This window comes from Myotis lucifugus, unplaced genomic scaffold, assembly GCF_000147115.1.
Source record: "Myotis lucifugus unplaced genomic scaffold, Myoluc2.0 scaffold_109, whole genome shotgun sequence".
NCBI lineage: Eukaryota > Metazoa > Chordata > Mammalia > Chiroptera > Vespertilionidae > Myotis > Myotis lucifugus.
Genome location: NW_005871157.1, coordinates 3,022,915 through 3,050,721, shown reverse-complemented (window position 1 = coordinate 3,050,721; position 27,807 = coordinate 3,022,915). Strand labels below are relative to the sequence as shown.

The 27,807-nt window shown below is 40.9% G+C and overlaps 2 protein-coding genes across 7 annotated transcripts; one reads left to right on the top strand and one right to left on the bottom strand.

Annotated features, from left to right (window-relative positions):
* Positions 1-17: 17 nt before the first annotated feature.
* Positions 18-24,421, bottom strand: ADAL (adenosine deaminase like). Of its 6 annotated transcripts, none has more exons than XM_014459525.2 (11): positions 23,943-24,421; positions 17,693-17,996; positions 17,402-17,532; positions 16,283-16,343; positions 13,322-13,409; positions 10,801-10,882; positions 7,621-7,747; positions 6,543-6,623; positions 4,027-4,165; positions 1,790-1,890; positions 18-305 (listed from the first exon to the last, which is right to left on the bottom strand). In XM_014459525.2, exons 3-11 carry the CDS (start codon positions 17,488-17,490, stop codon positions 111-113), a joined length of 963 nt encoding a protein of 320 aa, XP_014315011.1. In that variant the 5' UTR covers positions 17,491-17,532; positions 17,693-17,996; positions 23,943-24,421; the 3' UTR covers positions 18-110. The 6 variants fall into 6 exon arrangements, with proteins under 6 accessions (XP_014315011.1, XP_006093145.1, XP_023613333.1 ...); XM_006093083.3 differs by having other exon boundaries at positions 17,770-17,996; XM_023757565.1 differs by having other exon boundaries at positions 17,770-17,996; positions 24,224-24,421.
* LCMT2 (leucine carboxyl methyltransferase 2) lies at positions 24,255-26,670 on the top strand. Its single transcript, XM_006093084.3, has one exon. It carries the CDS (start codon positions 24,329-24,331, stop codon positions 26,384-26,386), a length of 2,058 nt encoding a protein of 685 aa, XP_006093146.1. The 5' UTR covers positions 24,255-24,328; the 3' UTR covers positions 26,387-26,670.
* The last annotated feature ends 1,137 nt before the right edge of the window (positions 26,671-27,807 follow it).

Below are 27,807 nucleotides of genomic sequence, written 5' to 3'. Positions count from 1 at the left end.
ACTTGATTCCAGAGGAATTAATCATGAGAGGTGGATGGTTTACTAAAAGGAATATGGCAGGAAGATCTTGGTTGCAACACATACTCAAAAGTAATTCACTTCATTACAGCTCAAAAATGTAACACTTTGGGTTTCAGATGATTCCACTTCCTTTTCAGTTCAGACCTGGTGCTGTCAGAAGCAAAGATGTAGTTGATGGATTCATAAGACAAATCCCATACCTGAGACGGGGTCAAATTAAAATTTTCAGCTGCCAGCTGGTACTCTTGGGAAAGGTGTGTTGCAAAAACACCCTTATCGTCAGTCTGCCGAGATAAGCAAGAAAGTTTCAAAATGAACAAGGAAATGATTTTTAAAAACAACTCCTCTTTAGTCTATTTTCCTATTCGCTATGCTTCTTTTAAGAGTCTAAACAGGGGCCTATAAATACATCTATGCCTAGCTATAATTAAAGGGGCTTGTTTACCATTAAAAAACACACAAAGAAAAAAGCCCCAGCCCTGGCCAAATGGCTCAGTTGGTTGGAACATCATTCCATACACCAAAAGATTGTGGGTTTGATTCCTGGTCAAGGCACACACCTAGGTTGCAGGTTTGATCCCGTCGGGGTGTGTACGGGGAGGCAATGGATTGATGTTTCTCACATCCATGTTTCCCTGTCTCTCTCCCTTCCTCTCTCTCTCAAATCAATAAAAACAGCCTGGCCAGCATGGCTCAGTAGTTGAGCATCAACCTATGAACCAGGAGATCACAGGTTTGATTCCTGGCACATACCCAGGTTGCAGGCTGGATCCCCAGTGTGGAGTATGCAGGAGGCAGCCAATCAATGATTCTCTCATCATTGATGTTTTTTTCTCTCTCTCCCTCTCCCTTCCTTGCTGAAATCAATAAAAAAATAAAATCAATAAAAATATTGCCAAAACCGGTTTGGCTCAGTGGATAGAGCGTCGGCCTGCGGACTGAAGGGTCCCAGGTTCGATTCCGGTCAAGGGCATGTACCTGGGTTGTGGACACATCCCCAGTGGGAGATGTGCAGGAGGCAGCTGATCGATGTTTCTCTCTCATCGATGTTTCTAACTCTCTATCCCTCTCCCTTCCTCTCTGTAAGAAATCAATAAAATATATTTAAAAAAGAAAAAAAAATATATATATATATCCTTGGGTGAGGATTAAACAAGCAACAAACACCAGAGCAGTGCTCTAACCATTGGTGCGTATTAAAATCTCCTAAGGAACTTTAAAAACATATCTGTTCTCACGGCACTTCCCTGATTATATAAAGCAGAATCTCAAGGGATGGGTGCCAGGCATCACTATTTTTGTTGTTGTTAATCCTCATCAGAGGGTATTTTTCCATTGATTTTTAGAGAGAGTGGAAGGGAGGGGGAGAGACACACAGAGAGAAACATCAATGTGAGAGAGACACATTGATTGGTTGCCTCCTGACCAGGACCAGGGATTAAACCCACAACAGAGGTACATGCCCTTGACTGGAATCAACCCCGGACCCTTTAGTTCGCAGGCCGACACTCTATCCAATGAGCCAAACCAGCTAAGGAACTATTTTTTTTTTTAATGTTCCCCTAGTTACTGTCCAGGATCTTTTCCCTTAGAGCCAAACCAGTCACCCTGGCCCTTTGTAGCTTCTCATGCCCCAGTCCTCTCTCACTCCTCTATGTGGGCTCTATTACCCTCAGGCATGCAAGGCACTCAACTAGGTAATGAATGTCTGACCTAAAGCAACTCGGGGACTAAAAAGGAGCAAAATACTTCACAGAAAACACCTTACACAGATCACAGAAGGATGGGCAATGCTGTACCAGAATCCGAAATGATGCTGGTCATAAGATGGAACTGTCCGACTTTTGATGTTTGAGGTCAAACAGAGTTCTACAGGAAAGGGGGGAAAAACCTTTTATTAAAAGCAGATTCGTAGATTCAATCATCAAGTAGATACATGAGAAATCTTTCTAAACTGTGCTAATTTTCAGTAGTTCATTCTTTTACAAAATCGACCTTTTCATGCCCTCGCTGGTGTGGTGTTGGTTGGGCATCATCCCGGGCACTGGAAGGTTGCTGGTTTGATCACGTGTCAGGGTAGATGACCAGGTTGCGGACTTGACACTGGTATGGGCATGCAAGAGGCAGCCGATCCAAGTTTTGCTCTAATATTGACGATTCTCTCTCTCCCTCTCTCTTTAAAAAAAGCAATAAAAAATGTATTTTTAAAAGTTGACCTTTTCTTGTGTAAAAATTTGTAGTTCAATTAGTGTGGTTGTGTGGGAAATATGTGCAACTTACGGCAGCAACTGTGGCAGGTAGGGAATTAATATTCCCTTTACGGCCATGTGCTTCCCCTTTCTTTTAACAAGAGAGAAGAGAGGAATGTGTAAGCCAGTCACCATAAAGAAGCCAGGGAATTATCTGAAGGGTTGCTACACTCTCCCTGGTCTATATGTGGAGGCTAAAATAAAGGTCAGATAATGGCAGAACTGCTTGAGAGTTACAGCATTATAAAAAGCCAAGAGCAGAAATGGAATTTTTCCAAGGTTTCAAAGAAAACCCCTTACTTCTTTTAGTCAGACAACCATCCAATCACTGCCTGCTGCAAGTCAAGCCATCTTAAGAGTGACTTCTATTAACAAATTCCTGCCTTGAAACTGTACCAGGTTCCCTAGGCAGAGTAAAATACTTCACTGACTTGAAGGATGGTGTCTGCTCCCTTGGGTAAGGCAGCCTCAACACAGCGCCACTCAGTCCAAGAAATGGCGAAGCCAACCTGCCCCCTCACTGCACTGGGAGCCACCACAACAAGTACGATCGCTATCACTATAGTTTCCATTTTCTCTACTTTTGTTGATGTTTAAAATTTTCCTCAGTAAAAATAAAAAAGCTTCACCCATTATGGATTGCTGAAAAGTCTAACTAGTTTTAAGAAAAACATACCCAAACAAGTGTTTTTACAAATTGGTAAATTTGTAAATTCAGCGAATTTATCATTAGGTAAAACTGGATTTCAGTCCATTGCTTCTTTGCCTCTTCAGAAAGGCCTTCCTTGATCATCCAATCGAAAGTTGTTATCTCATCATTATATCAGCCTGTTTAATTTTCTTCAAAGAACTTAACACTAATATTTTCTTGTGCATTTGTTTACTGTCTTACATTTGCTAGACTATAGATTCCTTGAGAAAGCAAGCCTGTTTGTCTGTTTTATTTACTGCTCTATTCCAAGCAATTGAAAAGTGACCAGAACAGAGTAGGCATTTCATAAATATATGCTGTTAAACAAAAACAGCTCCAGGTATACACATGTAGACTAACAAGTGTGTAACAGTCAACATACATATAATAATATACTTCGAATTTTCCATAATTCTTAATTTTAAAAAAGTGACACATTTTCATAACACATCTTAATTTAGTTAAAATCATTTCAAAATACTAGATGCCCCTTATTCCTTCAGTATAATATTGAGTTCTAGGAACTAGGGAATGTAAAGTGAACAAGACAGAGAAGGGCTCTGCTCTCATGGAGCTTATAGTCTAATGCAGCGGTTCTCAACCTGTGGGTCGCGACCCTTTCACTGGGGTCGCCTAAGACCATCGGAAAACACATATATAATTACATATTGTTTTTGTGATTAATCACTATGCTTTAATTATGTTCAATTTGTAACAATGAAAATACATCCTGCATATCAGATATTTACATGACGATTCATAACAGTAGCAAAATTACAGTTATGAAGTAGCAACAAAAATAATTTTATGGTTGGGGGTCACCACAACATGAGGAACTGTATTAAAGGGTCGCGGCATTAGGAAGGTTGAGAACCACTGTTTTAATGGAAGCTAAAACTTTGTGTTACTTAAATGAGGCTCAGAAAGCACTTATCCATATCTTTTACTTCCTAAATAATATTTATATATTTAGGACAAAACTTCTCTACATCTGGGTTGCAATATGGGGGTTGGGGGTGGAAGGGGCACAGCGTTGTCTGAAGGACCTGAAGCCCTAAGCCTTACCCAGCGGTATCTGGTGTTTCCTCACAAAGTCCACCAGATCCAAGGATCCCCCCTCAGAGGAGTTGAGAAATGTCCCATGCCCAATTCTGTCGGGAAGCAGATCCAGGAGTACTTGTGTTTCTTTCTTGAGGTTTGGAATCTCAAAAAGAGAGGAGAGAGGGCATCAATAACCTCTTTCAGTTGTTTTTAAAGTGCTTTTTTCTAAAGCCAGGTACTCTGTCCCTGAGAAGGTAGTACAGACATTCTGGAAAGCTGAATTACTTCTACCTTCCTAGCTCTCTTCTTTGCCTTTTATCTTCCCATTCATTTCCCAATATTCTAGATTCATTCCAATGATAATAATTATAGCCAATGATAATAAACACATATTAAGGACCTACTTTGTGCCTTTTTACATAAAATTTCCTTTAAACCTCACAAGAATCTTGCAAAGTATTAAGATGAAGAAATTAAAGCTCATCAAATTAAAGTAATTTTCAAAAGCAAAATACACAACTCCATACATATGTGTCCTGTGGTGTATATGTGTGTTCATATATATTAGAAAAAGGTCTGGAAAAATATAAATACAAAACTGTTAAGATGATCAACCTGGGAGCGTAACTGAAATGGGAAGGGGACCTTTCATTTTTTATTTTTTTCCTTCTATATAATAGTTCTCTACACTTGGATTTTCTGCAGATACATATAACTTTTGTTGTTAAAAACATAATGCATTTTAAGCAAAAGTTGTCCAAGGTTCATGGAGCTAGTGAATGACAGAGAGAAGGGTGAAATCTGGCTCCATCTGACTCCAGGGCCCAGATTCTCCACACAGTGTGCTCACGTTTTATTTTGACAAGGCTAGCTACATACATACCACAACCACCATGAAAATGTCTAGCTGTGCTCTTTATCCCTTAATAGCCTAAAATTCAAATCACAATAACATTTGGAAATGAAATATCTTATATCCAATGGATCAAATAAGAAATGCAACAAAAATTAAGCTAGCCCCGGCTGGTTTGGCTCAGTGGATGAAGCGTCGGCCTGCGGACTGAAGGGTCCCGGGTTCGATTCCGGCCAAGGGCATGTACCTTGGTTGCGGGCACATCCCCAGTGGGAGGTATGCAGAAGGCAGCTGATCAATGTTTCTCTCTCATCGATGTTTCTGGCTCTCTATCCCTCTCCCTTCCTCTCTGTGAAAAATCAATAAAATATATTTTTTTTAAAAAGAAAAAAAATTAAGCTAAAGCGCTTTGATGCTGTGCACCAAGAACAGAGATAACTAGTTACAGTGACACATGCTGGCTGTTTCATTATATTGACCAATTGCTTCAGTCAGGTATCAGGTCAGCTAGATGGTTTCCTAAAAGTGAAAGGTCTTTATGATCAGAGTGTGGACACATGGAACCTATATTTTCTTAAGTTCTGCCACTAGTAACTGACCCCTTGCTTATAGACATGAAAACCACCAATAATGACAAGAAGCTCCAATTTTTTCCTTAAATCTTTACATCCTGATGCTATTCAACCTTTATATACCACTCCATCTAATACACAAGATAACCCCATGAAATAAGTAGAATAAGTATTTTTTCCTGCATTTAACCCATTGAACGCCATAAGCGTCTGTAGACGCAAGCGGCGGACCTTCCCCACACGCCATGTGCGTCTATAAAAAAAAAAAAAAGTTTTCCCTAAGTGACAGCCCTGACCAACTTTAAAATCATTTTTTGTGAGAATTTTCAGCTGAAAATATTCAAGAACACCCGAGTTGTGAGTGATATATTTATTCTTCTAATATTCATTGCAAATTTACTTTATTAAATTAAATTCAAAATATCGTGGCGTGTGGGGATGCGTGGCAGTTAACTGGTTAAGAAACAAATCCAAACTCACGTAGTTATATATATTATGTATAGCTTTTTGTATGTAAAGAAAAAAAAAGAATAGGAAGAAATAAACCATTTATAAAATGGGGGAAAGTGCAGTAGAGTCCCTTGTTTGCCTCACAAAGATGTGCTTAAGAAAGTGACTGTTCTCCAGCCATTACCTGTCACTTGTTCATCTTGCCAAGGAGCTGGGGATCGAGGGGCACCTGATCTCCCTGCTGAGCCTTATAAAATGATGATGAGCTACTTCCTTTCTTGCCAGTACATGTGATACACTCAGGTCCCTTTCCCTCTGAGGACAAAGTGAGATGAACTGGTGCTTCTCTCAATGCCAGCTTACCAATGATAAGGTCAACGATGGAAATTCATGAATTTTCTTTAGCAAGATGTCAGTAAGCTATTTTTAAAGACACAGCTGTACTGGAAGTCAACAGCCACCCTCCCAGGAACCACAAAAACAAAACCAGTAACATGAGGGACTAAAGCAAGTCATTATCATTATAATTTATGTTAAAACATATTTCTACTTTTCCCCTTCTAAAAATGTTTTTCTAAGCCAGGTATCTTTTTAGCCATTTAAAGATGATTACTATTTTCCACTGTAATCTACCCTCTCCAGCCTAATTTTAAAATATTATTTACCTCTGAAAGATGCAATGCCAACTTCAGACCTGCTTTTTTTGCTTCCAAAAGTGGTTCCAAGAAATCTTCTGCTTGTCCTGCCTTGAAGATAAAGTTAAAATGAGGATGCATGAGAACCCTGGGCAAACTGAGGAACTGGGTATTCTGTCCCAATAAACAAATAAATAAAATAATAGCCGGAAAAAACCTCAGCAGATTGATTCATTTGTACATTTTGTTTATAAGGCACCTACAATGTGCTAAACACTTTGGAGAATGCAAAGCTAACAAAGATAGTCCTGCCCTCAAGAATCTTAAGTATCAGTGAACCTGAGGTCAATTACTAGTAGCTAAGCTAGATTTAGTAGTCACCAAATTTTATTTCTGGAAGGGTATCTAGTGCTAACAAGAAGAACTTATCTGATTCAGGAAGCCACATGATTACTAAAAAAAGCTTCTAACAAATGGATGGATGAAACAACAGTAGAACAGACCAAGTTTAGACAAAGCCAAAAGAACCAGTTTCATGAGATTTATTCAGTGGCTTTTCAACTAAGGGCAATCTCCAACCCTTCCCCTCTCCCAAACCCTGGGGACATTTGGCAATGTAACATTTTTGCGTGTCACAACTAGGAGGGCGCTATTGGCATCTAGTAGATAGAGCCAGGAATGCTGCTAAACACCCTACAATGCACAGTATAGTCCCCACAAGAAAGAATTATTTGGCTCAAAATACCAATAGTGCCACAGATGAGACACCCTGCTTGAATCTGACATTCAAGAAGCTCTAGGCCAGCCTTTCTCAACTGGGGGTTCGATGAGATAATTAAGCTCTAGACAATTAAGCATTAGACATCCACTGTATAAAATGAACTGACTTCTCTCCTATGTTTGTAGAATGGAACTAGCTGTGTACTATCTTTAGAAGAATGGAGAAAATAATCATATTGTCATGCAAATCTTTTTTTGCTTTTTTATGGGGCTTAATTCTTTCAGAATCCTGGTTGAGAATAGTTGCTGTATGCATTCTGGTTATCCTTATCCCACAAACTAATTTGACTTTTTTAGAAATAAAATGTATTTAGGAAAAATAACTTACTGTAGGGTCTCCACTGAGGTCAAGGCCAATAACTGTATCTTTAGTAGAAAGGAAGAACTCTTCAGCAAGTTTAACAGTCTCCTTGGCCACTGAAGGGCCACCTCTTCTGTCTATTGATATCAAATATCTTTAATATAAAAAAAGGCAGTTTAATACAAATATGATAAAAAATACAACTCTTGAATATGGCCAGAGAGTTATGGCAGGTACATCTTATTATAGGAAATGTATTGCCTAATTGACATGACGTCTTACTTTGCTAGAGGGAATGAGACATAAATTCCCAAATAGCACCAAATATTTAATTAGTGTTCAAATTTCTAATTGTCTCATGTTTTATTGTTGAGCTACTTCTTACTTACAGTTTGTTCGATCGATAATCCAACGAAAGGTTCACACATTGTGTTGGTCAGTGCATTTCAAGTATTTTTTAATCTACAGCCACTCCCTTCACCCCCCCTACTGCCCGCCTCCCAACCTCTTTTCTTAAATTTATTTGTTGAAGAAACTAGGACATTTGCCGTATAAAGTTTCCCACAGTCTGGGTTTGTTGATTGAATCCCTGTGTTACTAACATGTTCTCCTGTCTCATATTTCCTATAAATTGAACATTGGATCTAATCTAGAGGCTTAATCAGATCAAATTCAGTTTTTTAGCAAGTGTTATTTCACAGATAGTGGTGTGTTCTTTCATCAGGAGGCTTAGATCCATTATTTTATAAGGATTACAAAATTGGTAATAATTTAATTCTAATATGTATCCAATAGCTGATACATATATTAACTGAAATTCTACAAGAAATCTAATATTCTGAGAATCCTTGTTAATATTGTGTAACTTTCTTCCTGCACTTATTAGTTTACCTATTTATTTAAAAAAATAAAGCCCGGCATGGCTCAGTGGTTGAGCATCCTATGAACCAGGAAGTCACATTTCAATTCCCGGTCAGGGCACATGTCTGGGTTGCGGGCTCGGGTTGTGGGCTCAATCCCTAGTGTGGGGTGTGCAGGGTGCAGCCGATAAATGATTTTCTCTCATCATTGATGTTTCTATCTCTCTCTCTCTCTCCCTTCCTCTCTGAAATAAATAAAAATATATTTTAAAAAATAATAAAGAAATTCCTCTAGCATTTATTTATTTACAGAATTTGGATCAACTATATATAAAATGCAGTATCATTTTTTTTCCACTTAACAATTTCCCCTGCCATTAAATGTTAGAAAATAATATAAATCATATGAACCTAACAATGTAATTGTCCTCTGATTGCTGGACATTTTAGGATGTTTTCTACTTTTTGTTATAAATAGCACTACAATGAAGAATCTTAACATAAATCAATCAATTTTCTTAGGCTACATTTCTAGAAGAGAAATACTGGGTCAGAGGGGAAAATTATTTTTATAGATCTTAATACATATTGCTCTTTAGAGAAGTTTTATTAATTACTCTAGAGGCCCAGTGCACAAATTCATGCACCAGTGGGGTCCCTCGGCCTGGCCTGCGAGATCAGGTCAAAACCAGCTCTCTGACATTCCCTGAGGGGTCCTGGATTGGGCAAGAGCGCAGGCCAAGCCAAGGGACCCCACTGGTGCATGATCGGGGCCGGGAAGGGATATGGGAGGTTGGCCAACAGGGGAGGTGGGGGGAACTGCAAGAGGGCTCCAGGGCGTGTCCACCCGGGACTCCAGCAGCAAGTTAACCTACTGGTCGGAGCATTTGCCCCAGGTGGTCAGTGCACATCATAGCGAGCAGTTGAGCATCCTTAGCATATCATTAGCATATTACACTTTGACTCGTTGAACGGACTACCGGGCACTTAGCATATTAGGCTTTTATTATATAGGATATGCTCACCAACAGTGTAAGTTCACAAACACTGGTTTTTACCCTCTTTGGTGGTGGTGGGGGGGGGGGATTGAAATGGTACTGTAATATTTCTTTTAAAAATTATCTGATTAGTGAGGTTTTCTATACATTTAATGGCCATTTGTATGTCTTCTTTTCTAAATTATCTTCATGTCTTTTGTGTGGTTTTGAAATTGGGGTATTTGTCTAGTTAAGCTTAATTTTGAGAGATTTTATCGTCAGAAACACTACAGCTAGTTTTCTTCCTTCGAGGACCTATTGAGCCCTGATTACGTGCCAGTTCTGTTCTAAGTACTGGATGTGTAGTGGCCAAAGAACAAGGTTTCTGGCCTCACTGAATTTACACTCTAGAGCAGTGGTTCTCAACCTTCCTAATGCCGCGACTCTTTAATACAGTTCCTCATGTTGTGGTGACCCCCAACCATAAAATTATTTTTGTTGCTACTTCATAACTGTAATTTTGCTACTGTTATGAATAGTAATGTAAATATCTGATATGCAGGATGTATTTTCATTGTTACAAATTGAACATAATTAAAGCATAGTGATTAATCACAAAAACAATATGTAATTATATATGTGTTTTCCGATGGTCTTAGGCAACCCCTGTGAAAGGGTCGTTCAACCCCCAAAGGGGTCGCGACCCACAGATTGGCGACCCACAGGTTGAGAACCGCTGCCCTAGAGGGTGAGCATATGGAAACAATTAAACAAGATAATCTCTGATCTCTAACAATTAAACAATTAAACAAGATAAACAAGATAAACAATAAACTTGCTATTACATGCACTGACCACCAGGAGGCAGTCGACTGGTCGACCAGTTGTTATGACATGCACTGACCACCAGGGCCAGACAGTTGACCGGTCGACCAATCACTATGATGTGCACTGACCACCAGGGGGCAGATGCTCCAACTGGTCGGTTAGCTTGCTGCTGGGGTCCGGCTGATCGGGACTGAGTGAGACGGGTCAGACATACCCAGGAGCCCTCCTGCGGCTCCTCCCCGGCTGGCTAATCTCCCATGTCCCTCCCCAGCCCCGATTGTGCACCGGTGGGGTCCCTCAGCCTGGCCTGCGCCCTCTCACAATCCAGGAACCCTCAGGGGATGTTGGAGAGCCGGTTTCATCCTGATCATGCAGGCCAGGCCAAGGTACCCCACAAATTCATGCACCGGGCCTCTGGTTATAAGATAAAAAACAGTTATTGGTTGACTTATAAAAATCCATTACACCCATGGTCAAAGTAGTAAAATTTTCACCCATTCTAGATTTTTAAATGGTGACCACTAAGGTACAATGCTTCTTACCTAACATCAATGTCTAAGTTTTCTTGTTTAGACTGTTTTATACCCTCAAGTACAGATTCCACATAAGTTTTTTTAGTCATTCCTGGAAAGGACACAAAGAACATGTAAAGAGATCATCAACTATCCAATCCTTCAACATTAGTATCCCTATGTGAACAAATTACATTTTCACTTTATGTTGTGACAAAAGCATGGCTAAAGATGAAAACACAGCCCTAGGATATATTTCAGTAAATACTAATTGAACTTTAATAAATTTGGAAAAATAATTAAGTACTATAAAAAATAAAATGAAAACAAGACTAAAAAGGATTCTTAGATTCAACAGACATAAAATTAGTCTCACAAATTGTTATGAAAAATTTTTAACGTTTTAACAAAACAAGAACAATAACAAGCCCTTTTCTAAAGCCTCTCTTTGGGTGCTTAAATTCTCCTCTTCTGGGGAGCTCTAGAACACTCTCCAGAACAACCTCCTCTGAAATACTATTGTGCCCCAATTCTAAAATGCTTACTTTTGGTGGAAAATCTCTAGTAAAGCACAGGAAATTATAAAGAAGAAAAATAAAACTAACATATAATCCCACCACTCGAAGATAACTACTGTCTTTGTTTTTCTAAGCATACATACATATTTATGTATAATAGAGGCCCGATGCATGAAATTCATGCAAGAGTAGGCCTTCCTTCCCCTGGCTGCTGGCACCGGCTTCCCTCTGGCACCTGGGACCTGGGCTTCCCTCTGGCCTCAGCTTCGTCCGGAAGGACATCTGGTCTAATTAGCATATTACCCTTTTATTATTATAGATATACTAGAGGCCCAGTGCACAAATTCATGCACAGGTGGGGTCCAGCTGGCCCGGCCCTGATCGGGCCGATCAGGGCTGGGCCAACTGGGGGGAGGGCCGTGGGCCGATCGGGGTGGTGTGGGCCCATTGGGGGCGGGGCTGGCTGGAGGGAGGGGCTGCAGGAGGTTGGCTGGCTAGCCCCACCCCCTATTGGGGTGGGGGGCAATTAGGGACGGGGCTCACTGGGGGGAGGGGCTGCGGGCTGATCGGGGTGGTGGGGGCCCATCGGGGGCGGGGCCGGCCGGGGGGAAGGGCCGTGGGGGGGTTGGCTGGCTGCCCTGCCCTCGATCTGGTGGGAGAGGCTGATCAGGGGCGAGGGGGGGGAGGGGCTGTGGGAGGTTGGCTGGCCAGCCCCACCCCCTAATTGGGCCAGTTCACTGGCTACAGTGGGTGTCATAGCAACCGGTCGTTCTGGTTGTTCGGCGTTCTGGTCGCTGGCTTTTTATATATATAAATTCTGAATAGATGGGATGCTACTAAGTAAATATGTATTCTGTTCAGTCATTTAACACTATCTTCTGAGCATATCTCCAGTCATTAAAGTGTATTTTAAACTATTTTTATTGTTGCCTACCATTCCATTAATCTTCATTTAACAATTCCCCTATTGTTACATACTTAGGTTAAAACCTCTCTTTTGAATCTCCATTCAAAGAGCAACCTAGCTCTAATAATTGGTAGGTTTTTTCTATCCTTTCCTCTCACTACCCTCACCAGAATAACTTAGAACTGATTCTGCAGTTAAAAAATGCAAGATAAGTCTCTTCTGCTTGCCCCAGTTGTCAACACTTACTTTACTATATGTAGTTGAAAAAATTTTACCCCCTGAATGGTGACTGGGCTATACATGTCAGGGTGCAAGATGACCTGGTAGGATCACAAAATGCTAAGAGGGACCCAAAGATACTACATAATATCTCCTGATGTTACTCTTATGGAATTTTCTCCAGACCACATCCAGGTCTGCGCATCTCCATCCAGAGGGGTTTTACCACATCACAGCTTGCTCCTGGCCAAAGACACTATTAGTCCCTGAGAAGTGAATGAATAACCTCATTTCAGTGATGGTTACAAAACATGATTCTGCATCTACTCAGTGACATTGTTTCACAAGTGCTCTTGATGCAGGCAGCAAGAATTAGCCTGTTTAAGACAATGCAACTAGAAGAAGCAAATGTCCTTTTCTCAGAGTGAGAAAAACAAGCAAGAAAAACAAATGAGCCCTAGCCAGTTTTGTCAGTGGATAGAGTGTCAGCCTGCAGACTGAATGGTCCGGTCAATTCGATTCCGGTAAAGGGCACATGCCCAGGTTGTGGGCTCTATCCCCAGTAGGGAACGTGCAGGAGGCAGCCGATCAATGATTCTCTCTCATCATTGATGTTTCTCTCTCTCTCCCCATCCCACTTCCTCTCTGAAAAAAAAAAAAGAAAAACAAATGACATTTTTGCAGGCCTTCTTATTCCCCTTAAACAGATAATACCTGAGTTATTTTTTTAAATAATAACTTACTCATTAATAATGTGCATCATAAATGTACATCATAACATTTGGAATGTTGATTCTATTTTTACAATAGAGTAAAAGTAAGTGCTTCATATTCTCAACTTGTAAACACATGAATGACCAAAGCACACAGAAAAGATTACATTGGCTGAGAAATAATTAAATTCTACCTGTAGCACTGTCTCCTCTGGGTGTGCTCCTTAGTTCCAGGTACTTGACACCATCATCTGCAAATTCTTTAATGACGTCTTTTGTGACCTGATAATAAAAGCAATGAACGTAATATTGATAATGTTGGTGTAAGGGTCCCAATGAAAGTGCCAAATGCTACAGCTTCATTTCATTCATTACAGTTGATTTGGGAAACATGTTGGAAATCCTCCATGTGGTTAAGAATAGTACCTGCCATGCCACACCCCTGATGGAGACCATGACGGAACTGCAAAATTTCTATTATCTCCCATCACCCCTCATTTCCACATTAAATCCAAATCTGTACATCATTCACACTTTTTGTTTTTCTCTCCTTTTAACCATTTTAACAATTTTTCTATTTCCTTGTGTTCATAACAGCAGTTTGATAAAACAGAGAAGGCAAAACTAAATCCAGTTAAAACCATCTATGAGTGTGTAGTACTAGATAGAAACATATGGAAATGAACAGCTAATATGATTAGACATTAATGATGTACAATTTAAAGTCATGGCTTAAGATTCTTATTCAAGATATTTAGGAATACGTTGTATTTTTCATAAAATTCTTTAGGCAGGGTTAAATTTCCCCCAGAAGTATATAGGAAAATTCTTCTTAGGCAAAGAAAGTGAGTGATAAATATGAGTCAAACTGTATCTAATTTAGCACAAATCTCAACAATCCAAAAATTACTAAATGACCAGGGTAAATGATATCTAAAGGCATGTTTCCATCTCTGCCATCAATCCTAAAAAAATACCAAATCTAATAGAAAAAGGACCAGGTTAGGGATACTGTGACAACGTGCCCTAGTTAGTCCTTACAGTTGGTACCCTAATCTTTTTTTTAAATCCTCACTGGAGGATATATTTATTGGTTTTAGAGAAAGGAAGGGGGGGAGAGAGAGAGGAGAAAGAGAGAGAGAAAAGAGAGCATGTGAAACATATATGTGAGAGAGAAACATCGATCGGTTGCCTCCCATATGCACCCTGACCAGGATCAGATCCGCAATCTACATATGTGCTCTGACCAGGAATCAAACCCGCAACCTTTTTGGTATACAGGACAATGCTCCAACCAACTGAGCCACCCAGCTGGGGCAATATCCTAATCCTAACCTGCTCTGACTATGTGTACATGAGCCGGCAAAAGGCAAAGGAACAGGGATTGACTGGTTGTGCAGATAGTGCCTAACAGGGGAAAGGAACTACCTTAGTGGATTCACTGCAATCCAAGGTCTGAGTCTCATCTTTTTCTTTTTTTAAATTAAAACCAGAAATAAATTTATTATAATATAAATGTAATGGAGGTCTAGAGAATCAGCCTCAGAGACTATACCAGGGGTGGGCAAACTTTTTGACTCGAGGGCCACAATGGGTTCTTAAACTGGACCGGAGGGCCGGAACAAAAGCATGGATGGAGTGTTTGTGTGAACTAATATAAATTCAAAGTAAACATCATTACATAAAAGGGTACGGTCTTTTTTTTTTAGTTTTATTCTTTTCAAACGGGCCGGATCCGGCCGGCGGGCCGTAATTTGCCCACGGCTGGACTATACACAACAGCATTTAAAAATCACATGACACCCCTACACCAAGAGAGACACCACTGCTTCCTCCACCACCGAGCATGAGCCTGCAGCCTCTGCATACTAGACCCAGTGGCACTGCTTCTCTAGGAGCTCCACATTGCTGCTATTGTGGGCCTCATCTCTGTAGGTTGAGGAACTTGCATCTTATCATTGCTCCAGGCCCAGAGTTCCCAAGTCACTCTACCCCAGCTCCCAGGAGACTAATGCAGAAGCCTATTTGTTAATGTGTGCACTAACAATGAGTATGAAGTGGCAGTTCTTCTCAGTGGCTGAAGTGATCACATCTACTATCCAGGGTACCCCTCATCTTGGTGGTGAGATACCTGTGAAATCAAATGAATAATAGAAGGTTGCTGGCAAGTATAGCGTGAGAGCAAAGGAAGATTTAAACAGGCCACAGTGAGGCCTGTGGAATCATCCCTACCCCACGTCCAAGAAAACTTCCTTGGGGTCCACAGCTGTGTCTGCCAGATTCAGCCCTGACTATAAATTCTTCAAGGGCAGGGACCATGTCAATCTGTCTTTATATCCCCCAGTCTCTAGTACTGGAACATGATGGGCATTCAGTCAACTTTTGTTGAACTAAAGTTTTAGATTCAACTCTCCTCCAAAAGGTGATTAATGTAGTGTTTATTGTGAGGATCAATCTTGGCCAAGGAGGAAAATTCTTTCTTGATCAGTCAAAAGTTAGTTCTCCAGAAACACAGATTATACTTCTTACTTTGCATTTTTCTAAATGACCAGGGTAAATGATATCTAAAGGCTGAATGATTAAGAACACTGACAGGATTTTGTTTCTCTTCATTTACAAGAAGGACATTTTTATTTTTATTATTTTAAATATATTTTTATTGATTTCAGAGAAGGAGAGAGAAATTAGAAACATCAATGACGAGAGAGAATCATTGACTGACTGCCTCCTGTGCACTGTGCCCACACTGGGGATTGAGCCTGCAACCCAGGCATGTGCCCTGACTGGGAATTGAACCATGACTTCCTAGTTCATAGGTCGATGCTGAACCACTGAGCCACATGAGCTGAGCAAAGAGGACATTTTAAATGCCATCCTAGTCAGATCAATGATACAGAAACCAGTCTTCCATATCATGGAAACTATTAGTATCCTGGAGCTTCACATAAGAGAACACAGAGGTGTTCTTTAGTCCTACATTCCCAGAGGAAAGGTACAATTTTGCTAGGAATTAATAATTCAATTTCTAGGCACTTCTTGAACTTCTTCACTCTCTATAACATCCACCCAGGCAGTGAAAAATCTTCCAAGCAATAGGGATAAAACCTTTCTATCTATGGTCAAATATTATGAAAAACAAAACCATCATTTCTTACCATTAAAATATCTTCAGGGCTAGTAGTAAGCTGATGAATAATCTGAAACATCTGGAAACATCTATAACATGAATAAAAAGTTTTAAGATACTCTAGTCATCAAAAGCTCAAGACAAATTCAGTAAGCAATTAAATTAGTAGATTTTAGTAATTATATAGGGTATCCCAAAAAATGTATACACAGTGTGAATGATTATAAAGTGTTTATTAACATACAGTGCATTTTCAAAATTTAAAAGAATCTACAGAAATGAGTAATTTTTTTTGTCACCATCTGTTTTCAAACTGATGACCGTTCTGGTCCAGGCACTGCTGATAACTCGAAGGAATGGAATCGCAAACATCAAGAATAATATTGTTTGGTATTTGTGCGCCCTCAATTTTTTGTACCATAAACTTTATCTTTTATGTATCCCCATAAAAAAAGTTTAGTGGATAAATTTTCTTTGTTCAAAGCTTAGTCTGGCTTCATCTATTATTTCAAAATAGTTAAATCTAAAAAGTAATGAAAATTAAAGTATGAAAAAATCATACTTTGAAATATTGTAAAGGCAGTGTTTGTACTTCAACTGCGTTTTCAAACTTCCAGTAGCATTTCAGGATGAACTTCCTTTGTTCAAAGCTTAGTCTGGCTGAAAATAAAGAAACATCAATTGAGCTGTCAGCTGTTAAAGTGTGTATACGTGTTTTTAGGACACCCTGTATATTTATAAAGAACTACAGAATAGGTTTTTTGAAAATTACATTGATCTAAAAAGACCAACGACTGAAAAGAAAACATTACTGATATTTTTAAGTGGAAAATACTAGTTTCCCTTCTCCACCACCACTCCCACCATCCCCCATTGGTAGGAGCAAATAGGAGAAAAGTCAGTAAGCCTATACTTTTCAGTCTAAAGAATATTCAGTATAGTACAACTTCACAAACAACATAAATCATTAAAAATATTGTCAACAGTCAGACAGCTGGAAAAATGCTGTATGTCAAGTTATACTCTCCATACCAGATGGCTGCCCTATTACTTTGACTATTAAAATCTGAATTCTTACATACTATTTACAATCTCAAAATAGTGATAGAGAAAAAAAGGAATGTGTCCACAATCTCCTCAAACTCACTCTTCTAAAGTTCTTTTCTTTCCTTTATCGATCACAGTCATTTGATCATGGATTTTGAGATCTGGTTTCTTAGCTATTAATTTCTTCATGGTATTACAACTAATGGATCCATTCAAGTGGGCATGAAGTTCCTAAAACAAAAGAATACAATCAGTAAAAACGTATTAACTATCCACTAGATTCATAGCATCATACCATGTACTTGATGTTTGCAGTCTATAGTAGGCAAATTGCCTATTAGATTTAGCTATATAACTTTTAAAGTTTATAAATTATAACAGTAAAACTCACTTTTTTTGTGTGAAAAGAAACAACACAGAGTCATTATAATTAGCAACCACTCTAGAATTCTCTGGTTGAATTCTCACCACTTTAGGTAGTTCTGAGAAAAAGGTTCTCTTCCATTGCTGCTGGTCTTCTGCTTCCATCATGACTTAGCAGAATGAAAAGGTCTTTCTCCAAACACTCTTATTGGTATGTACAATACCATGTAGTTCAGTCGGTAAATTTTGTGGTCTTAAATTTCCTTCAGATTGCTTTATTTCCACACATTTTTATAAAATTAGCTGAAATGTTGCTCAGGGTTTAGCTTCACCTATTGAAACAAATGTGAACATTGTCAGATGTTGACATAAAAGCAAAGAAACAGGACTTTTGCGAATTTATTCTCCAAAAGACAAAAAGCCCCTCCAAAGCTAATGAGCTAACAATGTGAACTAGAAATAAGAAAAAGTAAGAAGTGGATTACGATCTGCAATTCAGTTGGATGTATGCCTTACTTATTATCATTTTCTATAAAACTACTTCTAAAACTAGAAATTCAGAAAGCTTATTTTGGGTAAAAAAAAAGTTTATATTTTGAATTGTTTAAAATATATAAAGAGCAGAGGTGTTGGCTTCATTGGACTTGGTTAGTCCTTTTACTAGTTTTCACAGTTTAGTAGTCAGTTAACCTCACAGCTTCAGTTTCCTTATTTGTAAAAAAAGGATAAAAGTGCAGAGTAGCTGTGAGGACTGAAATAGTAATTTAAATTCCCTTCTTGTATGCTCCCATAGAATCCAGTGACTACCTTCCACTCAGTGCTTTATCACACTGTATCTCAATCACTGATTTACTTGTCTTCCTCACTAGACTATAAGCTTCTAAGGACAAGGACTATGGCTAGAACCTAGCACATTACAGGTAATAAATCCTAATTTGTCCTTCACCACTGAAGGTGGCTTATCCTATATAATAAAAGGGTAATAAGCAAATTGACCCTAACGGCAGAAGGACCAGAACGACCGCTCGACCAGTCACTATGAGGTGCACTGACTACCTCTCGGTTTCTTTCCCCAGCCAGCAGGTTCCGCTCACCCAATGGTGAATGGGGAACCAGGGGTGGGTGGCGGGGGATGCAAGTGGCTCAGGCCAAGGCCCCCGCCCCGCCAGTCGCCCCACACATACAGGGCAACCGTGGCGAGGGTGGGGCTGGCGAGCAGGTGGGAATGGCTGACCTCTCGGTCCCTTCCCCTGGCTGTCAGGCTCTGATTGCCCGATGGTGAACGGAGAATCGGGGTGGCTGGCGGCGGGGTGCGGGGCTGGCTGCAGGCAGCCGGGGAAGATGGCCCTGATCGCAGGCCAGGCCTAGGGACCGTACCCACACATGAATTTCGTGCACCAGGCCTCTAGTACATTAAGATAAAATTCCAAATGAAATTTAGTCATTTTCAAAGTAGTCACCTTGACTCTCTGGGTTCTCACGTATTAATAATGACGACGCTGATAATAATAGCAGTTTCCATTAAGAGCCTACCAGATAAGCACTTTTAATAATATAATATTTAATCTCACCAATAACCTTGCAAAATAAACATTTTTTACATTACAAATCTCTAAATTGATACTGAGAGGGGTAAATAAGTTACCAAGATATTAAAATGGGCAATAAAGAATATAGAATGTACAGAACTAGACAGAGCTATAGAAACCACAGCAAGGCCAATTCAGCATGAGTTAAAAGTGGCATTTCAATGAATTACCATATAGTAAGTGCTTAATAAATAGTAACAAATTTTTAAAAATGGACTATTTAATCAATATGTTTAATCTACCAAGGGACATAATAGATGTCGTTAAAATGGGAAAACATACTTTATCTTACATAGGTAAAGTCAATTTGTCATAAATTGACATAAAGTAAATGTTAATAAAAATATTCTCAAAAGTATTCCTTAGAAATTGATTTTTAAAGTTCATGAAAGACTTAACTTGTAAAATTACCCAGAAAAAAATATTGTGAATCTCAGAAGAATAATACCTAATACTGGTGAAGGTCTAAGTAAAAGTTCTGGTGTGAGCAGAACTTGGTGTGATCTTTTTGGAAACCAAATTGGCTATATGTATCAACACACACAACACATTTTTATCCAATAATTTTATTGTTAAGAATTTATCTTAAATCTTATAGGATATGTACAAATACATTTCTTATAGTATTATTTATAATAGCAAAAATTGGAAACAACCTAAATGTCCATCAGTAGGTACTGACTAAATTAATTATACATATCCACTCAACTGAATATCTATGACTATATGGAAAGATTTCTATGACATAGTGTTACTTCCAAAAAGTAAGTTGCAAAATACATGGTTAGAAAGATGACATTTATGAATAAAGCATGTATGTACGTATACACTCACACATTCTCTCTCTTATATATATCTTTACTCATAAAATACATATGAAAGGGCACACAGAAAACTGTTACCACTAGATTGTGGGTTGGAGGTGGCAAAGGTCAGGGGAGAGAATTTTACTTTATTTACCATATATAGTTTTGTGCAATTTTGAGGTTTTACAACAAGCATATAAAACTTGATTATTTTTTGAAATAATTTTAATTAAAAATTTCAATAATTGTAATAAGTTTACTTAATAATTTTAATAAATTAACATTTAGAATACTTAACAAATTATTTATTTGAAAGAATTGTTTATGAAATAATTAAATTATTTTTTTAATATTGGAAAATAGCTTCATTATTATGAATTGTGAGAAAGAACTTTCCTGGTTTGACAACAATCTAAAAAAGCACTTAAGACATTTTATATAGCAGGCTGATAATAACCTACTCTAGGATCCTGACCTTATTTTGTGCCACATTCAAACCATTCTCCAGATTAACTTTTAAATAGTTGTGAGTAAATTTACTGACCCACTGGCTACAATCCTATATAATAAAAGTGTAGTATGCAAATTGTGCCTTTCACCAGGAATTAGTCTGGGAGCTTAACCAGAGGGTGGGGCCAGCTGGGGGAAGGGAGGGAGGCCCAGGACAGCAGCCAGCAGCTGCTAGGGACCCTACTAGTGCACGAATTTTGTACACTGGGCCTCCAGTGTAACCTATGTGAAACACAAAACAAGCACATTTGAAGAAATTGTTTCATTGATCCTTGCCTAAGATACTTCTGTCAACAATACCATTCCCCACCAAATTCAACTTTCCTGGGCTGGATTTTTTTTTTTTAAATTTTTTTATTTTTTCAGAGAGAGAGGAATAGAAACATCAATTGGCTGCCTCCTGCAGGCTCCCTACTGGGGATTTGACCTGAAACCACCGCATGTGCCCTGACCTGGAATGGATCCCATGATCTCTTGGTGCATGGGTTGATGCTCAACCACTGAGCCACACCAGCTTGGCCCTGGGCTGGATTTTGCATGGGCCAGAAGCTGGAATGAGAGTGAGAAGCTGAAAGGCAACACACTGAGATAAGACCTTTCTACATTTGTACTAACAGTTTATCAAGTTAGGGAAGGACCAGAACCAAGTCTCCTGTCTCCCAGAGTACTTTTTTTCATGAGTAGGGGGCAGGGGACCTCAGATTAATAAAATTATTTGTTACTTTTTATTAAGCACTTACTATGAACCAGGCACTGTGCTAAGTGTCTTAGATGGTTATTTTTCTTAATCGTCACAACAACCCATGAGGTATTATTACTTCCATTTTACATAAGAATAAACAGATTAAAAAATAATAACCAGAAAACAATCATAAGATACCCAAATCACAAATTTTTCCCTATTCTCTTTCTTCTTGAATCACTTTTGATTTCTGCTCTTTTTTGTTAGAAATAAAAAATATTTGCCCTAGCTGGCTTGGCTCAGTGGATAGAGTGTCAGCCTGCGGACTGAAGGGTCCCAGGTTCGATTCCAGTCAAGGGCATGTACCTTGGTTGCGGACATATCCCCAGTAGAGGGTGTGCAGGAGGCAGCTGATCGATGTTTCTCTCTCATCGATGTTTCCAACTCTCTATCCCTCTCCCTTCCTCTCTGTAAAAAATCAATAAAATATATTTTTTAAAAAAAGAAATAAAAAATATTTCTAACATATCATGTACATTTTACTAACTTGTCATTAAAATATTTCCATAGTTCTCTGTATGTTTTTTAAAGTTCTATAACTCTTCCCCCCACCCCCATTTGTTCCTCAATCAACCTTACGACAATTCACAAAGCAGACTTAGTCCCCTCATTTTAGAGATGAGGATCCCAAGGTCCAGCAGGTTTAGGGGAGATCTTTTCCTATTCCCTTCAAAGGCAATTCCAAACTCAAGTAGACCCAACTGCTTCACACCAGCTTCACAGAGACAACAGAAGCCATCAGGCATGAATTTCCTCTTTCTGTCTCCCCTCCCCACACCTAAAACTTACCTTCATCTACACCATTTCTTCCCTCAGAAGCCAGAGGGAAAAAGATCCATTCTCTTGATTCGCAGACTAATTTGTGCCCAGAATTCCATTCCTTCCCATCTATTCTAATTCATTACACCACTAGTTATTCTCACTTTTCTGTTCCTCCAACCTCTCTCCCCCAACCCCCCCTGGCTATCTGCACTCAGGGAACCAACATGCAAATATAGTATTTGCTTCTACCTAAAAACAACAACACCCAAACTGTCTTTTATTCTACATTTCTCTTTAACTACCGCCCTGTCTCTCCTTCTGAGCTAATTTCCTTGAAAGTGTAATTTAGACTGGCTGCCTCCATTTATGTATTTCCCATTCACTATAACATGGATCCTGCTCTGATTGCTGCACAGAAATTGCTCTCCCTAAAGTTATTGATAGCTCTTAAACACTAAAGCTAAAGGAAACTTTTCAATTAACAAAACTTTATCCTGACTCAAACTTTTGAGTCCCAGTATTCAAACTCGAATTGGTAGAACTTCAAAACTCATTTTATATACTATATTTCAGAGAGGAAGTGAGAGGGAGAGATAGAAACACCAATGGTGACAGAGAATCACAGATTGTATGCCTTCTGCACGCCCCCTACTGGGGATGGAGCTCGCATCCCAGGCACGTGCCTTGAACCTGAGAACTTGCAGTTAGCAATGTCGACGCTCTATCCACCGAGTCACACCGGCCAGGGCCAAAACTCATACTTTTAATCATTAAGCTATATTGCTTCCAGGTAACCACACCTTTAGTCATCTTGATTTTCTTCTCCATCTCAGCCCGAGTCAGTCACCAAATCCCAATGAATAAATTACAAGTCTCCTTAAATATCTCTGGAGGCAGTTTTCTACTGGTGATGATGCCTGAACACCCAACTCAGAAACTTGGTTACTATTTTAAACCCCCAACAAGATTCAGACCGTGCCCTAGCCGGTTTGGCTCAGTGTATAGAGCAGTGATGGCGAACCTATGACACGCGTGTCAGAGGTGACACGCGAACTCATTTTTTTGGTTGATTTTTCTTTGTTAAATGGCATTTAAATATATAAAATAAATATCAAAAATATACATCTTTGTTTTACTATGGTTGCAAATATCAAAAAATTTCTATATGTGACACGGCACCAGAGTTAAGTTAGTTAGGGTTTTTCAAAATGCTGACACGCCGAGCTCAAAAGGTTCGCCATCACTGGTCTAGAGCGTTGGTCTGCAGACTCAAGGGTCCTGGGTTCGATTCCAGTCAAGGGCACATGCCCAGGTTTCGGGCTCGATCTTCAGTGGGGGGCGAGCAGGAGGCAGCCATTCTCTCTCATCATCGATGTTTCTCTCTCTCTCTCTTCCTCTCCCTTCCTCTCTGAAATCAATAAAAATATATTTAAAATTTTTTTTTAAAAGATTCAGACCGTATCATGAGGGAATAATCACCTCGCCTCTGTGATTCCCTTACGACCCTAGAATCACAGAATTTTGAAAGTAGAGGGGAATGTCATTTTATAGCTGAGAATCTGGGGCTGAGTAATTTACTTACTAGCAGCTTAGCACAGAGCCAGGAATACAAGACCATCAATAGTATGTATCCGCGGGGAAAATTTTATTGGGTGAAACACAACCTCTGTAAAGGTCTGTTCATTTTGCACCAGACCCCACTGACTTCTTCTCGGACTTCAGTGGGATCTCTCTTTGTAACCTTTAAAGCATTAAATAAATTAGCACCAGCAGTTAGCATCCAAGGACCGCCCCTTCCTCTACTTGCCCACCAGCGTCCGGTGCAGATCTTCCCCTCCAAGTTCTGGCTGTCAGTCCCCACAGACTCACCTCTTACAGATTTCTGTCAACAGGTGAGTCAACTATGAGAACTTAGATTAAACATTTCCCTTCACACGGAAAAGCTTGCAGAAGTGACAACCCGAGCTTCCCTGACAGTTTACGTGTCCACAATAAGCCGTAGCGGACAGTCTTCCCGCCAAACAGCAGTCCCAGGGAATCAAAGAAGTCAACCCGTGGAATTTTAGCGCAAGCTACGCCCGCCTCAATTCTCCTCAGCGAGGCGCGCTCTTCCCGGAAGTGACGCAACTGGTCTGCGGAAGAGGAGTCACCGAGGAGGGGTGGTGTTTCCGTGCAGAAGTCCGCCGTGTGGGTAACTAGAACGGAAGAGCAGCTCAGCACCGTGACAGGCCGGGGCTCTTGAGCGCCTTCTGGCCATGGGCCCGCGGAGCCGCGAGCGCCGGGCGGGAGCCGTGCAGAGTACCAACGACAGCAGCGCCCTCAGCAAGAGCTCCCTGGCCACGCGCGGGTACGTGCGCGACGCCTTCGCCGCGCTGCTAGTGCCGGGGAGCGCGCGCCGCGCGCCGCTCATCCACCGCGGCTACTACGTCCGCGCACGCGCCGTCCGGCACTGCGTGCGCGCCTTCCTGGAACGGACGTGCGCGGCCCCGCGAGCGCCTCGCGCCCAGATCCTGTCGCTGGGCGCCGGCTCGGACTCGCTGTATTTTCGCCTCAAAGCTGCAGGCCGCCTGTCCGGGGCTGCGGTCTGGGAGGTCGATTTTCCAGACGTGGCGCGGCGCAAAGCGGAGAGGATTAGAGACACGCCGGAACTGTGCGCGATCACCGGGCCTTTCCGGAGCGGGGACCCTGCGTCAGCGCTGCGCTTTGAGAGTTCGGACTACCGCATCCTGGGCTTGGACTTGAGGCAGCTGGAGCGATTGGACCGGGCCCTGGCCGCCGCGGGCCTCGAGGAAGCCGCACCCACTTTGCTCCTCGCTGAGGCCGTGCTGACCTACCTGGAACCGGATAATGCAGCGGCCCTCATCGCCTGGGCAGCCCAGCGTTTTCCTGATGCTCTTTTCGTGATCTACGAGCAGATGAGGCCGCATGACCCCTTTGGCCAGTTCATGCAGCAACATTTTCAGCAGCTCAATTCTCCTTTGCATGGCCTGGACCGCTTCCCCGACGTGGCGTCCCAGCAGCTCCGCTTCCTCCAGGCTGGCTGGACTGCCTGCAGGGCCATGGACATGAATGAATTCTATCGCTGCCTCCTGCCCGCAGAAGAACGTCGGCGCATGGAAAATCTTGAGCCCTTTGACGAGTTTGAGGAGTGGCATCTGAAGTGCGCCCACTATTTCATTCTGGCCGCTTCTAAGGGAGACACTCTCTCCCAAACTTTGGTGCTTTCATCCCCAGAGCTGTTTCCTCGGGTAGATCCCGCTTCCCCTTCCGGGACCCTCCTTGCCAAGGTGGTCACTAGTAACAGCCAGGGCCCACACTTTAAGAGATATGGCCACGCCTCTGTCCTCTTGAGCCCAGGCATTCTCAGCGCAGGTGGATTTGGAGAGCAGGAGGGGCGGCATTGCCGAATGAGCAAGTTTCACTTGCTCTCAAGATGCTGTGACTTTGAATGGAAAGGCAAACCCATAGGCAGTCGGGGGACTGAAGCTCAGTGGGATGGACGCCTTTATCACACCATGACGAGACTTTCCGATACTCAGGTTCTGGTTCTGGGAGGGAGACTGTCCCCAGTAACTCCAGCCTTGGGGATTCTCCAACTTCGTTTTTGTAAGAGTGAGGATGATAGCGCCGAGGATCTAAATGTAATGGTAACAAAAGCTGGCACAGAAGGAGATTCCACTTTGTCATGTTGGCGGCATTCAACAACAGAAGTGTCCTATGAGAATCAGAAGTATTTGTTTGTCTATGGGGGCCGAAGTGTGGGGGAACCTGTATTGAGTGACTGGCATTTTCTCCACGTGGGGACAATGACTTGGGTCAAGATCCCAGTGGAGGGGGAAGCACCTGAAGGTCGGCATTCCCACACTGCCTGCAGCTGGCAAGGGGGAGCCCTTATTGCTGGAGGCCTGGGTGCTTCTGAGGAGCCATTGAGCTCTGTAGTCTTTCTGAAACCAACCACTTGTGGATTCCTCTGGGAATCAGTTGATATCCAGCCTCCCATTACCCCAAGGTACTCCCACACAGCTCATGTGCTTAATGGGAAGCTTCTACTGGTTGGAGGGGTCTGGATTCATTCCTCCTCAGTTCCCGGGGTGACTGTTATCGATTTGACTACAGGATTGAGCTCTGAGTATCAGATTGACACAACAGGTGTACCATGGCCACTAATGTTGCACAACCATACCAGCATCCTCCTTCCTGAAGAGCAACAGCTCCTGCTCCTTGGAGGTGGTGGGAACTGCTTTTCCTTTGGCACCTACTTCAACCCCCTTACAGTAACATTAGACCTTTCTTCCCTGGGTGCTGGGCAGTAAGGACTGGACTTCTGATTTATTTAGGATCCACTAAAGTAGACAATAAAGGTTTCCACAAATAGGATTTGACTTTGGCTACAGATATTACCCCACTCCACGCCCCTCCTTTTATTTTATTTTATTTTATTAGCACTATTTTGTTAAAACACATACCATCACTCAGAGAGATGATACAAAAATAAAACATAAGTAGGCCTATCTTAAGAGAGTGGTCATACAGTCCTAGAGGAGGAATTGGGGCCTTTAGATCCCTATATCTAGTTGGTCTTCCTCCCATTTTCTAATCTGCATTTATCTACTTACTGAGTTATAGTGACTTTAACCTAAGTCAAGTGAAAAATTTCCCACTCCTATGCTTTATGATTTGAGGTGGTACTTTGGAAAAAGTTTCACACAGATCCTTGGTAAGAATCTAAAGTTGAATATAGTTGAAGGGGTATGATATTGATTTCATTCTTCATGTATGAAACCTAAAATGAACCCAGTTACAGTTTTAGTAAAGCATGGTGCTATTTAGTGCAGAAGAGAACTCTGGGATAGATTCAACAATGATCTTTATATAGGACTTTATTGGAAAATATGCTTTTCCATTTTTGTCACTGGTTCCATATGTATATAGATTTATGAGTGCTTATAAATCAAACAATCGATGGTTCAACTCATTGTGTACATGATATGATAATGTTATGCTTCAGCTCTACTCTTCACCCTTAACTATGGTCTATGCCCCAGGAGGCTGACATTCATGAACTATATCAATGAGTTTCTGGTGAGTACTACCAGTCATAGGCACCAGAGGGAGATGTAGGACAGGAAGAGTGAGGCAGGGTATTCTCAGTGTTTCTCCTACTAGTCTGCAAGTTGGCAGAGTCCCCCCCTTTTTTTGTCAAAGGCCACAGCTTTTTCTCCATGTAATAAAGTATAGCTCTAATTCTGCATCATTCCAGGTTCCAGTAATTGTTCCTTCTTACCTCTTCAGGCCTAGGATTGTAATTGCTCTTTGCTAGACCTGAGCTGCACTGTTCAATATAGTAGCCATTAGCTATGTGGCTATTTGAACTTAAATTAATAAAAATTAAATAAAATTAAGAATTCAGTGGCTTAGTTGCATTAACCACATTTTAAGTGCTCAGTAGTCACATGTAACCAATGGCTATGGTACTGGACAATACAGATGTAGAACATGTTCCTAGATCTAGACACTGCTGAGGTACTTCACTATCTTGACTTGGCTTCCCTTAACCTTGCTCAGTCCTTTTCAATTAGTATCTTCATTAAGCTCTCCTCAATTATCCCCTTTAAATGGACCATCTTTCATAGAAAGCCTTGTGGGATCAATGAAATATCTTAGGTATTCATCCTTAAAATTTAAGCCTTAATTTCTCTAAATTGTGTCTCAAACGGTAGTGGCTTTAGTGGTA